At 36.9% G+C, this 15,204-nt stretch overlaps 1 protein-coding gene across 12 annotated transcripts in view; it reads right to left on the bottom strand.

Annotated features, from left to right (window-relative positions):
* The window catches only part of dom (domino), a 190,307-nt gene that overhangs the window by 12,988 nt on the left and 162,115 nt on the right, over positions 1-15,204 (bottom strand). For 8 of the 12 annotated variants that reach the window (XM_067114216.1, XM_067114220.1, XM_067114218.1 and 5 more), the window contains one exon: positions 2,491-2,715. The exons of the other annotated variants lie outside the window; for them this stretch is intronic. In XM_067114216.1, coding sequence (XP_066970317.1) covers positions 2,491-2,715 — 225 coding nt within the window. The remainder of the gene's footprint in view (positions 1-2,490; positions 2,716-15,204) is intronic. 12 annotated transcript variants of the gene reach the window in all.

Genomic DNA, 15,204 nt, shown 5'->3' with positions numbered 1-15,204 from the left:
AAAAGCATTCAGCAACATCCACAGACATTAATATATTACTATTGCCATGAATTAGTATAATCAGGTCAAAAGACTTGTTCTTAAATAAAGACTGGATACTGAAACAAGATAATGAAGCTGGTAGCTTAGTGGGGAGAGACCTCTGGGCTAGAATGAAAATTGATAAGACAGAAAATAATGGGATGCTGCACGCACCTGTAGAACAACTTATAGCATCACATCCAAGGCACACAATTCTCAGTACAGTATGCTGTGACAGGCAGGAAATACAAATAACATTTTTTATGTGATGAGACAAGAAAAGCCTAAAATAAAGAACACCCTAATAGTTTAAAATAAAGAATGAGGATCAGAGGCCCTTTCTTAAACAGGTAGTTTAACTTTGCATGAAATGAAGACTTACAAAGTATCTATCAGACAAACTCTGTGGAATGATGACTAAGTCTGCTCCCTTGGGGAAACATATATCAGTATCTTTCTGGCAATCCCACATGTCTTAAATAAAGAGCTATTAATACAAGAAAAAATATATGGCCTGTGAATATAAGAAAAGAACCTGAAAGCACAGTAGCTAAATAAGAATTCCATGTATGGCACATGTAGCCCCAACCAATATGGGTGTTACCACAAGGTACTTTATCTAGTGGTGGGCTATTTTTAAGATAGGGTATACTAATATATGTAGGACAGACTTAACAGGTCTTTACTAGAGACAAATTGTATGGGATGGTATTTACAAGAAATCATTAAAAAAAATCAGTAAATGCCCAGTGAAAAGTATTACAATTTTTTTTATATAAAATGTATTTGCTGTAGGCAAAAACATCTTTGAGACCTGAACAAAACTGAAATTCAGATAAAAAAGAGGAGAATAAGTGATAATGCATTAGATGTCCACCCCCTAAAGATGATAAAAAAGCTTAGTACACATATTAAAAGATTAGTAATAATTTTGAATTCCCTTTAAAAGTAGTGTATTTGAAGTGATACATGCTTGATACCTTAATCATGTTAAAAATATGTGTGACAGTGATTTTAGAAAAGCTGCTGAAACCTTCAGTAGGTAGTTAAGGGATATGTAAAACAAGGGATTGTATAAGTGAACATAAAATTCATGTTCCCATAAATACTAATAATGTACTTCCCTTTATAGTGCATACTGAATTAAAAGATGATAAAAAATGTACTTGCATGGGGCGTACCACCTGTGAAAGCAAACTACCTAAGCAAACAAAACTAATGGGAAATGTGTAACAAATACTGCCTACTTCATGGGTTAACTTGCAATCAAAATACATGGAACCATGCAAAAATTTTCAGGGAATTTATCAAGGTGATTTGTTTATGAAAGTTTGCTCTGATGACCTGGCACTGGAATAATTTATCAACTGTAATAATTTTTGCACATGCTATATGAACAAACTTGATTCACATGAATCATGCGAGGCAAAAACCTAGGTGTATGAAGATAAGCAGTAACAGGAAAGAAGTTAAAAAACAATGGCCTACCTGTAAAAAACCTAGGACTAAAAATAAAAACATAATGCAGATTTTATGCTAGAAGCAATATAAAACAACATACAGTACCTTACATAATGATAAAATATACTATGTATGCACACACTAGTCTATAAAAGCATATCTTCAAACTTACTCTACAAACTCAAAAGTGCATTATCTATCATGACATTCATTAGTAACTTTTCAAGTTTTAGCTTTAGCCAACACATTCACTCTTGTATAACTTCTTGCTATACATTACACATATTCCAATATACTGTAACAGGGAATGCACCAAAATTGCAACTGGCCTTGAATAATGAGACAACTTTCTTGTAATAATTTAGATATTCTAAATATTCTGCTTTGTAACAAATATAATCAAAGTCTGCTACAATCATTACCCAATTTCTTAAGAGTTGTATCTCCTACTATAACAAGATAATGTATACAGTCCTTTTTTCAGCTTTCTCACTACGCTACAAGACTTTCTTTAACACTAATAACATTTGCTTTGACATCTAAAGGCTCGAAGGTCAAACAATTTCTCATTAGAAAATAAGGTCTTGGAACTATGAAAAATATGGTCCCTTTAATCTTTATTGATGTATAGCATGTGAAAAAAAAATGATCTTCAAAGACCATACAGAAATGCAAACATACCTACAAATTATTCCAAAATGAATGTGGAAAAAGGCTATCTCCTTAAACACAAGGCATCGTGACAAGCATTAATGCCGATCTACAAGAGAAGTTGTGAGGGTGGGAAAATAGGCTGTGAGGCTCATTTAACATTATTTTTATACATGTGTTTTATCTCTCCTGATTTAATAGCTACAAAAAGTACCAGCCATTAGTTAAAAATCAAATAAAATTTGGTTGAATTAAATTGAGGTTGGATTAGAAATTTAAGGTTCAGAAGAATCAAGTCTGAAATTTAGGCAGCCATCTGCAGGTCGAAGGAAGACATCCTTTGACTGAACAACCGACCTGTTGGGTGTTGCCAGCTTTGGTGACAGTTGCAGCGGTGCTGACGCGTGCCTGAGGAAGCGTAACATTAATGGCTGACACAGGCAGGGTGACACAGGTAGGTGTGTGCACCAGGGTGGACGGAGCACTCACTGTCTTAACCAATGTGGGCACAGGGGTCCCACCACCACTCACACCCCCTTGCACCTGTAGACCAGCTAACAACTGTGCTGAGGGCACTTGCACCTGCACCACAAAACACCACAACAATTACAACTATACAATCTCTTCTTATGCATCAGCATCAGTGATTGAAATAGTTCTTTTATGCATCATCAATGAATGAAAATGAAATGAAAATAAAGCATCTACATAACACAGTAAACAAGTAATACATATCTCCTTGGATAATATTTTTCTAAAGTTTTACATACAAATTCTTAAAAAAAAAGATTCTATCTATTTTAGAAAAATTCTTATATAAAAATTTTAAAAGCTAATTAAGAAAGGAGGTAGCTTATATATACGAAAACTGCTAAAACAAAAACAATCACATCAGAAATAAATAGCTTCCAAGCATACAGTTTTTAAAAAAGCATACAAAAGCAGTTTCCAGATGGAAAAAATAGTCGAATTAAATACATATAGCATCACAACATGATTGGAAGTAATCACTACCTTCATATGTCCCATACAAATTAAACTTTACTAATCTTCAGGATATTAAAATTGAGTGCTATAATCCTTATACTGTACAATGAAATAAAATCTTGGCTTCCTTAACTAATCAAGCTAGTGGTAATGTCATTCAAATGACATGGACCTACGTGAAACACTGACTATGCAGCAAACATGCTTCACACAACCTGTCAATGCTATAGACAGGATAGATGGGTAAGTGTATGTGAAAAATCTATGACTCACACTCAGTAATTTAATATATACTCCAGGTATAATTCTCTTTCATTTCATTTTGTTTTGTGTGCAAATACTCCACCATCTGTACTGGACCGAATGGTACATTCGACAACCATTTAATATCTACTTTTTATAATCCTCCATTGCTTTAATTAAAATGGCAAACACAGTACTTTACGTGGTATTTATAATTTTTTCATACAAACAAGTTCCTTATAACCATAACCACCTAACTTTGTGGTCAATAAATTACCAAACACCTCTGTCTCTAAACAAAAAGAGGAAATGAACTGGCCAATAATATTGATAATGGGCATACAGATCCCTTGGTCCATGGCAGTAAACAGGTGCACTCTCCATGGTGCCTGGCCAGTTGACCACTAGAAATTAGAGGAGTTAGGAGGTGGAAACTCCACATTATTAGTAATATATTTGTATGAAAAAATATTTTTGCTTCTTAAAACTTCACTTTGTTTCATGAAAAAGCCAGTAAGTCTGTTTCAATATGGGTGGGAAGGATCAAGCTACTAAACTACCAGTATTGGCAGACTAACAATGAAAGGATCAATGTAAGAGCTCCTGGGGTTGAAGAAGTAGCTGAACCCACCAGGTCTAAAAACAAACAGGGAACTGTGATCATCAGACATAAACAGATTATAAAAGGAACTTAGTGAACGAAGTGATGGCTATGGTGAATGGTTATGATGAGTCACCAGAAGTCTGACTGCTACCACACAACCTAAAGAGTACAATTTCAACCATCTGTGTCACATCACTAATATAAAAACTGGTGAATGTTGTTTGGCACTTCCATGTCCATACCAATAAAATACAAAATGTAATATAGTAGAAAAGGAGTCCTTGGATGTACTGCCCTGAAAAAAAAAAGTTCCTTTTTGTTTCAGTATGGGATAAGAGAATGGTGAAAGGTTGAATGACTTGGTGTTGACTAACAGGAGTTTGCAGCTTCACAACAAAATTAGCTTTAAGATGCAAGAGTCAGAAGAAAGACAATGGAGAAGCCTGATTTAAACATTCTAAGGGTATAGGCTCATAAATTCCACTGAATAACCCTTACCTGAAGTTCTGCTTATAATCTCCTGGCATTAATTTCTAGTATCAAATTCCTGAAGAAAATGTAGGCTGGTAAAACACATACTGTGGCCAAAGGGGTGCTAAAAATGTCACAATGAGATCTTTAGAGCTCCATATCTTGCTCAACATAAATTTGGTTAAACCAAACAATGGGAAAGGGTAGATGCTCATCTGGAAGAGCACAACAATATGCTGGACCCGACAGTTCCCAATGAGCTCTTTATGCATTTGGATGGATGTGAAGACCATTCCAGGGGAAGAACTCCATTCTTCCTATTAAAGCTACATGCAATCATGCTGTTTCAACTAAGAACAAATCATGCAGTTATTCTACTTCTTTAGCCTCTGCCCAGGTGAAAACTGTTAAGTATCAAAGGGCATAACCTATTTCAGCTCATGTACCTCATGTGTAGACTGTGGCATAAAAGTCTTGTAGGTGGGCTCTTCAACCTAATGTTGCCACATCCATGAAAAGCAGAACCCCCATGGAAGGATGAACCAGCCAGACTCCCACTCCAAGGTTCTGAGGGTTTTGCACCAACAAAGACCCCTTCAAACTTCATTTAATAGGGTGCTTGGCTGGTTGCTGTTAAATGATCAGTTCTAACTGTACAAAATGAATCCTGAATTAACTTCTAAGGACTAACTTCTCCGGAGAAGTCAAATGACCTATCAGAGTTGGGTAGAAAAAGGCATCAAGTATCCATGTCTGCCTATCATGAGCCTCATCCTATTTTTATGTACTTAAACTACCACTGCAGAGAGAATTCCGGTGGTTACCTGAGCAGTGGTGGTGACCAAACAGAGTGCTGTACATTGACCTGAAAAACCATGCCTGTCAAGGCTGAGTGGAGGCTGGGTGCACAAGACTATGGAAGTAAGCATCTTCCAAATCTATAGGTGCTGTAAGTACCTTTGCTTTATATGGAGTTTGCTGAAGATATGATTTCATTGGGGCTGTCAGTGATAAGGTGCCATCTTGATTTAGCCACAGAAACTGCTACCAAAAGACCAAAATCCTGGAGAGTTGCCCAAAACTTCCTTGACAGCTTGCTTTGCTAGCACTGACCTAACATTGCTGTCTAATCTAACTTTGGTATTTCTCAGCTTCCTGGCTGTAAGAACCAAAACTGATTGTGAAGCCAGCAAGGTCCCGCATCCAGAAAGGGAACCTATACTCTGATGACCTGTTTCCCAGGGTTTAGCTCTAAACTTTTGTCATGACATAAACTTTTGTTATGACATGAAGAGTTTGCTGTTGACCATGACCTCAAGAGATGCAACTGAAGTGGTTGAGGAACCAGTTTCCCTATAGGCACAAAGTGTCCAATCCCAACTTGTCACAGCTAGGCACAAAGTTCTAGATTTTGACAAAAATGCTGTATCAAGGATGTCTGTCTCCTGATTCTGTACTTGTCAGATGAAGCAATTCTTCTTCAATGTTAATGACTATCCTACAGTAATTAATTGTCCTTGAAATTACTTGATCTGACTTCCTCCACTTGACTCAAAGTCTGAGGCCTTGGCAAATCTGACAAAACAGGGTAAAATGTCACTGTAATCATGCTGTTGTAGCCACCATCAATGACCAGCTGTCAAGGTACCTCTAAAACTATACAACAATTCAATTCACTCATGCTGCCATTGGTACCAAAGTTCAGTTAAAGACCTGAGAAGCAATTACCAGGCCAAATCACAAGACAGTAAACTAGAATAACTTTCACCCTCAAAAGATGTAGAGTTACTTCCTTAATGATGTAGACAGGATGTGGGAATACACATCCCTGAAACTAGAAAGTCACCAAGAATGATGGACCATGCACTGACTCCACCCTCTCCATTCTGTATTGAGTTTGCTTTACAAACTCATCCAGTAGGGCTGAGATTGATTAGCAATCTCACAGCAAAACATACAGATAATTGTAAAACTCAGACAGTCCATCCCATTCCTCTGGGTAATCTTTCTCATCTCTGACCTCAACTCATTACCCAAAGCCTCTTGGAGCTATGGCTCGGCATCTCAAAATACACTGGCTATAAAGATGGGGGGGGATCTCTCTCCAAAATGGGAGGTTGATAACCCTTAAACGCCTATTGGACGTATCATACGTCGACTAAAATTGTCTGTTGGGTGTTGAGTGGACGTACTGTACGTCGACTACAAAAAATTTCAACCTTCGGTCAACTCTGACTTGACCGAAATGGTCGAAAAATGCAATTGTAAGCTAAAACTCTTACATTCTAGTAATATTCAATCATGTACCTTCATTTTGCAAAAAATTGGAAGTTCATAAATTCTTTTATGGTCATTTTGTCATAATTTTTCATAAATTCTTTCGCTTTTGTCTATATTAGCCGTTACATAAAGTTTTATAAATGAAAATGTGCGCAATTTCATGTACAATACAGCAAAATACAACCCATGGTTGTAGCTTTTATCAGTTTGGAAATATTTTCATATAAACCACGAATACTGCCAAAATTTCAACCTTCGGTCAACTTTGACTTCGACCGAAATGGTCAAAAACACAATTTTAAGCTAAAACTCTTACGATCTAGTAATATTCAATCATTTACCTTCATTTTGCAACCAATTGGAAGTCTCTAGCACAATATTTCGATTTATGGTGAATTTTTGAAAAACTTTTTCCTTACGTCCGCGCCCGAAATTCTTTAAATCACGCTGTCGTAATGTTTGCACTGTTTTATATTAGTCGTTACATAAAGTTTTATATATGGAAATGTGCGCAATTTCATGTAGAATACAACAGAAAATAACTCATGGTTGTAGCTTTTATCAGTTTTGAAATATTTTCATATAAATCACGATAACTGCCAAAATTTCAAGCTTCGGTCAACTTTAACGCGACCGAAATGGTAAAAAAACGCAATTATAAGCTAAAACTCTAACATTCTAGTAATATTCAATCATGTACCTTCATTTTGCAACAAACTGGAAGTCTCTAGAACAGTGGTTCTCAACCTTTTTATTACCGCGCCCCCCCTAAGAGTTGGTCCTTCCCTCCACCCACGCCCCCTTGCACCTATGAAAAAAAGATTTAAAGGCAAATTGTTTTTATTCCTTTTAGGAATGAATTAGTGAGATACGATACTGCTTCTTAGCGACTCTTGTTAAGAGAATAACTCGGAGAATTTTTAAATTTTCTCATCTCAGAAATTCTTTGAGAACCACTGCTCTAGAACAATATTTTGATTTATGGTGAATTTCTGAAAAAAAAAAATTTGCAACATCTCAGAAATTCTTTTCATTAATGTTTCCATTTTTACATTAAAATAAAACTTTTATATATGAAAATCACGATAACTGCCAAAATTTCAAGCTTCGGTCAACTTTGACTCGACCAAAATGGTAAAAAAACGCAATTATAAGCTAAAACTCTTACATTCTAGTAATATTCAATCATGTACCTTCATTTTGCAACAAACTGGAAGTCTCTAGAACAATATTTCGATTTATGGTGAATTTCTGAAAAAAAAAATTTATTTTTTCCTTACGTCTGCATGCGGTAACTCGGCCGAACATCTCAGAAATTCTTTTGTCATGTTGTCGTAATGTTTGCATCGTTTTACATTAGTCGTTACACAAAACTTTTATATATGAAAATGTGCGCAATTTCATGTAGAATACAACAGAAAATAGCTCATGGTTGTAGCTTTTATCAGTTTTGAAATATTTTCACATACATCACGATAACTGCCAAAATTTCAACCTTCGGTCAACTTTAACTCGACCGAAATGGTAAAAAAACGCAATTGTAAGCTAAAACTCTTGCATTCTAGTAATATTCAATCGTTTAACTTCATTTTGCAATAAATTGGAAGTCTCTAGCACAATATTTCGATTTATGGTGAATTTTTTAAAAACATTTTCCTTACGTCTCTTGCCGTAACTCGGCGAACATCTCAGAAATTCTTTCGTCTCGTTATCGTAATATTTGCACCGCTTTATATTAGTCGTTACATAAAGTTTTATATATGAAAATGTACGCAATTTCATGTACAATACAACAGAAAATAACTCATGGTTGTAGCTTTATCAGTTTTGAAATATTTTCATATAAATCATGATAAATAGAAAAATTCAACTTTCGGTCAACTTTAACTCGACCGAAATGGTCGAAAAACTGCAATTGTAAGCTAAAACACTTACAGTCTAGTAATATTCAATCAATTAGCTTCATTTTTCAACAAACGGAAAGTCTCTAGCACAATATTTCGATTTATGGTGAATTTTTGAAAAAACATTTTTTTACGTCCGCGTGTTCACAATTCATGCATCATTTTGTGATAATATTTTCTGTGTTGCTTTGATCGTTTTAAAATTTGTTATATACCAAAATCATCGCAATTTAGTGTACAATACAACTAAAAAAATTAACTCATTAGCTTTAACCGTTTTGCTTACAGCGATTTGTATACAATTATATGTTTTTTTTTTTTCGCTGTCATATATTCCAATATTTATATATGATAATGATATTTTTTCATTTCTGATGGTTGCATGCTAAACTTCAGGCAATGACAAAAAAATGAGCCAAAATGAACTCTTAATCTTAAAAACTAAGCGTGCTGTGATTTTTGAGAAAAACTTTTTTCCGCTTGGTGCTAACTCACTGAACGCCGGCATACGGGAGACGTTTTTGTAAATAGGGCTTCGGCGTTAAAGGGATAACAGACTCTGGTGACATCTATTACCATGGCTTCCATCTCTCCTACAATCTCCAAAAATTCCAGAAACAAGCCCTCACAGATTGAGAAACTTAGTAGAGAGTACCAGCCTCATTTCCTTCTACCCCCTTATGAAGGAATGTCTTCAGGGGCCACCCCATTTCCCGGGGTAAAAGGACAATGCCTACCTCCTATCAGTAGTCCTAATGGGGATGGAGAAATTAGACCTCCTAAAGGAAATATTGTCAACTTTGGCTGTCTAGCCTGCAGAAAAGATTATCCTGGTCAATGGGGTCTTATGCTTGGCAATGATTACTTTTTTGAGGAAGATACTATGTTGCTACCATTTCTGGTATTTGATGAAGTTCATTTCTCTGAGAGCTGCCAGGAAGGGGTCCAACAGATCTGAAACCCTGAGATTTTTATCAGTAGAGGGACAAAAGTTTGGGAAAACTTTGGGTGCCACATCCTGCTTCATCATATGCACTTTTAAAATTGAAAAGATATACAATCACATGGATATGAAGGATAGATGTTTGACCAAGCACCTATTTCAGCCAGATGGGCATAATGAGGAACATCTTGTTATATTACCTCTGTTCAAGTGAAGGTGACTGGAAATGGACAAAAAATAGCTGAGGCATGCCTGACAGTACCCTCTGTGGCTGAAGACGGATGATGAGTCCATAAAGAACAGGTCTGTATCTTATAAAAGTGACTTAGCCACTGGTCTTAAAATTACAAAGAATGAGGTGCAATGATATGGCAGTCACACATATTCCAGGTTCTCTTTGCTCTATTTGCAACCCCACATCAGTGACATGCCCAAGATAGTTACGGGCATAAGCAGATTGAAGACACAGTTAGTAGGGTCATTAATTACCAGAGCTGCCACTAAACTCAGCAGAAGCAGTTACTTTCTTTGGTACTTGAGGTCGCTCCAGGTCAAAGATCTTGCAAATGAGACTATTTCTGAAAAGGAAGCAAAATCCTCTATGACCTAGGTTGTCTAATCTTCCTCTATGATGATACCAAAGGAGTTGCAAGGATGATCATTGCTAACTATGGCCTGGGAGTATAAATCCTCCATTTGAAGTGGTTATGGTTATTACAGAGAACACTGTTGATGGGGCAGGTGATGCTGGACTGATGGCTGCTGGAGATGGAATGGTTGCTGCGGGAGGCATGGCAAAAAGTGCTACATTAATCATGTCTCATGTGCACCCACATAAGGTCAGTCAAAAAATAAAACCAAATTTTCCTTCCGCAGGGTCACAAATATACGAGTACTCATTAGTGGGTATCAGAGAGGGAGATGAACAGGTTGGCCAGTCACTGGTTAAGGCAGTCAGTGGGTCAAGCAAAAGCAGTTTCCAGTCAGCAGAATAGGCAAGGAGTGAGTAGGTGAAGGCAAGGCACAGCAGTTGAAGAGCAGGCAGATCAATTATCCAAGGACTGGTGCACCTTAACCCTGACCAGGGAGGAAGATGACTCCATTGCTGTCCTGGAGACCAAAGACCCCAAGACTGAAATAGCACACATTAGCAGTGGCATTCCTTGATCATCTCCTCTGATTCCTCTGAGTAGTGGAATCATTTGCTGGGTGACACATCTCAAGTAAGAAATGGAGTGGAGACTTATTCTTGATAAATATGTTGGGGCATGATGAAGTACAAAATACCCACACAAACACACAAAAAAGAATACAATCAAAGCATTAGCAATGCACAACAAAGTGGAAAAGAGTCACTATCCCACAAAAAATTATGACAAAATATTCATTATTATTAATAAAAATGGATAAACCCCAGTGCATATATGAAACACTTCATAAATAAAAAAAGAGCAAGACCAGGTCATTACTCTTCTTTGGGACGTACTGGCTAAAATGGGAAAGGAAATGGTCAACATGAATGACAATTCACTTCAGAGAAATGACTAGATTACACCTCACTGGTTGCTTAGCAGCAAAATTTAACCTAAACAACCTTCAACAAACTATAAAAAAAAGGTTAAAGTGAAATTTTATACAACAGAAATCTCAGACTAGAATGAAGGTAACAAAACAAAAGAGCAAAATTCTCAGGTGATCAGAGGTTAACTATCACAGGCAGCTTATGAAAACAGCAATAAAAGAGACAATCCCAGACACTGAAAAGTACATGCCACAGCAGAAATAACTTTTATCATTTACTGAGAGCATGGAAGAGAAAAATGGCTAAAAAAATTATGATCAAAGGGTTAAAGGGGAAAATATGGAAATGGATTAATAATAAGTTCTGGGAATTTTTCTGTGAAGTAAAAACTTGTGAAGCTGTGAACCGAACTATTAACAGAACTGCAGGTTCATAAAACTGAAGATCCCAAAGGGGCAGGTGTCATGAGACTACCTACCTTTTGTCTGGCAGAAAAAGATTTGATAACCTGGAAGCTTTCAGGACATGAGTAGAGGCATATACTGTACATGACTAATTTTGAAGTAATGATCACATAAGAAAATGAATAGGATGAAATGAATAACCTTAGCAACCCTGAAATATCAATTCAGAAAAGGCCCAACAGTAGTATAAGATCACAAAGACATACAAACAGTAAGCCTGTTAACCATGAGGGACAAAGGGATCCATATGCATATGCAAGAGCTACTGGCTGACTGTTGTTTTCTTCCTGTATGGAGACTAGAGTGACTAGGATTTGTTGACCACATTACCTAATTATAAGTAATGGAAAATGACCTAAAAAAATTAATAGCAATCAAGTTTGCCTAATATGGGATAAATAGCATTTCATAATCACTACAATAATTTATGGGTTCACAGACATGACAGGCGGGATAGCTAAATAGCAATATTAGCATTAATGTACCCTAGCAAATCATTAACAAACATGATGGTTCTCATTTTCAAACTTACACAATTAAGGATCTGCATTACATCTTCCATGAACAATATATGCAGATTATCATATTATAAGGCCTTTCATTTTACATATGTGTAGGTCCCATTTGAAAATTAAGTCATTCTCTAAAGGAGTCATCTGATAGGGATCAATCCTTACACATTAATGCTTCAAACTGTATGCACTTCTTTTAATTTCTTCTACTATTTTCACCTTAATATCAGATTTTTGTGGAAGAATGCATGTAATTTACATGCATTCTGGAGAGCTTAGCTTCCCCAAGAATATGCCTGGTGTTTATATTATCTAAAGTATAATACTTAAGATAATATAAATACCAGGCAGTAATAACACTAAATCATTAGCTTCTCTGACATGTCTGAAGAGCTCAGCCTCTCCAAGAATATACCTGGTGTTTATATTACTTAAAGCATGATGCTTTAGATAATATAAACACCAAGCATATTTTTGGAGAAGCTGAGCTCTCCAGATATGTCAGAGATGTTAATGATTCAGACTTATTACTTGGACTGATGGAAAGCAAATACCTGATTTACATGACCCACACTCTGGATCAATGGCCCTCCATAAGAGCAAAACACCAAAATGGTCTAGCTGTCAGAAGACCAAGAAAAAACCAAATATAAATAACCTTTCCTTGTAGAACCTGATCTAGTTTCATCCCCTCTAATGATAACAGTAGTCCTCATGCAGCCAAACTATTTCAAGTGTATTTTTAATAATATACCAGGAATTATAGTTTTATCACAAACATATCCTTTTACCATAGCTTAATAGGGTGTAGCATGTGAATTCCAGTATGTCAATCCACATGAAAAAAAGATAATGACCAGGTGGCTCAGGTATCCTGGCACAAGCACAACACTGCCTTAGGTTCTTGTTAACTACCAATTCATCTGCCAACTGGTTATCAGCAAGAGTCAAAACAGCAAATTCAAGACACAATTACTCATATCCTGTACAAGTAACCCTGCTCAAGCAGATGCACCAAAAATACCAACTGCAAAAAGAGCACCAGCAGCAGTTAAAGCAACCACAATGGTAACAGAAGTGGCACAAGGGCATCACTATTTCTTAACAAGTGTACAGGTAACCCTGCCACAAGCAGCGCAACAATAGCACAGCTCCTGGTCAAGCACTGGCCCTGATTTTGTGCCTGCATCTTTTCAACCATCTGACTGTAAATGATGACCAGGCTTCTCTGTAGTGCTCAATTCCTGTCATTAATACATCCTTATTCAATGACAACAAGGATGAGGGACGCCAGGAGGACAGATACTGTACCAGTTAGTATTTGCAACCTCTTGCCTTTAGATTAATGCCCTTTGTTTTCCCCCACCTGTCAAGATCTACCTGTTTGCAGTACACTTTCTGTCTACCACAGAGGAATTCAATATTGGGTTCCATACCTGCCTTTGTGAAGTGTTCTCTCCCAGAAATGCCCCAGAATTCTGCTATTTACCTGTATGCATAATTGCATGCATGACTTCAGTAGAGGTATAAGTTACATGTTTAAAGCACTTGCTGCAGTCTTTGCAATCATATATGAAATTTGTCCTGTGCTAACATTAATTCAAACAGTCAGCAGTGGCTGCCAATCAGCCTCTGCTCCACCACTAGCATCCCTATTCTCCTTATAAGGCTTTTCCATGAGTGTTACCAGATTTCATGGAAGAGGGGCAGGGGACCTTTCATTTTTTAACACATTCTTGGATGAAAGGAACTAACAGAGCTCTCCTTTTTTCTCCTCTGCCTAAAGTACATGAATATATAGACCATTGGGTCTTTAGTTCATTAGAACAGGGGATGCTGCATTTATTCCATGAGATAAAGATGCTTTTCATGGGTCTGAAAGCTTATGTAACAAGGTTTTTATCATATATTTAACAAGGAAAGTCTATCAACATTTAGGGAGGGTCCTAAACCCTGCCAGTCTTTGTCCTCTGACCAAAAGGAATGACTTCCAGCTGATTCTAGTTACCAAACATATAAAACCTTTTCAATGCAAGCTTCATCAGCATAAGCACCAAGGCTACCTTGGTGCTCACAGGTTTATTGGTTTTCCTCAGGGAGTATGGGCTTACCTATTTTGGAAAAAAAAAATTTTTATAATAAAATAAAGTTTTATATACTTAGCAAATAATCACATAGCTATAGTTTCTACTTTACGCAGCAGCTCAAAATTTGAAATTCAAAGTAGCGCTCTTTTGTTTTGGGTGTAGGTATACTGCCCCGCCCACTTTCAGGGAAGAATAGGTACAATGTAGCTAAAGAGCTCAATTTGTTTATGGTCTATGTCCATGAGAGGGGAGAAGGGAGGGCTCTGATCACGTAATTATTTGGTAAGTATATATAAAACTTTATTTTATTACAAAAATGTCATTTTTATATAAGTAACTTACCAATTAATTACATAGCTAAATCCCACATTGATTGGAGGTGGGATGAATGGACATATACTACCACAGAAAAAACTCTGAGATGGAGAAGAATTTGGAATAGATAATTAGCTAGCATCTTGAAATGCTTGTTGTAACTTACCTGGTGAGGGAGCAACGGCAGACAGGTACTGCCTCTGGTCATAGCTCCTCTCGACCTGTAGCGGCGTGGCGGTAGAGGCAAGGGTCACATAAATAATATGTGGATATGGCCTTGTCCTGGGCACAGTAAAATAGAACAACAAAGACCAGATGAAATTAACCTACACCACCACAAAATTTTAACCAAAACCATAAAATACAGATTGGTGGCACTCACGACTCAGTGTTTCACCAGACTTCCCAAGAAGTGCAACTATCCTTACTCAAGGGGAGTGGACAGAGGAAAAAGAAGGCGTTCCTCCTATCCTTCATCCCCAAATACCATGCCAGCTGCGAAGAACGGACCTAAAGTACTGCATTTTTCATACACCGTTTCAATATCCCGTGAGTAAAACTTGGTAAACACTGACTTGCACCTCCAAAATGCTGCTTGCAAAATTGAAGAGAGAGACAGGTTATGTCTGAAAGCTGCGAGGAGCGAAGCCAAAGGTTAGCCGGGTCCTTATTCTTGGCCAAAAATCCCAAAATTAGTGAGTATACAGCATTGCCTTGTGAGAAACTGATCCTTTTATTG

Source organism: Macrobrachium rosenbergii, chromosome 13, assembly GCF_040412425.1.
Source record: "Macrobrachium rosenbergii isolate ZJJX-2024 chromosome 13, ASM4041242v1, whole genome shotgun sequence".
In the NCBI taxonomy this organism is placed as follows: domain Eukaryota; kingdom Metazoa; phylum Arthropoda; class Malacostraca; order Decapoda; family Palaemonidae; genus Macrobrachium; species Macrobrachium rosenbergii.
Note: the sequence above shows the minus strand (reverse complement) of the source record. Positions and strands in the feature narration are given on the sequence as shown.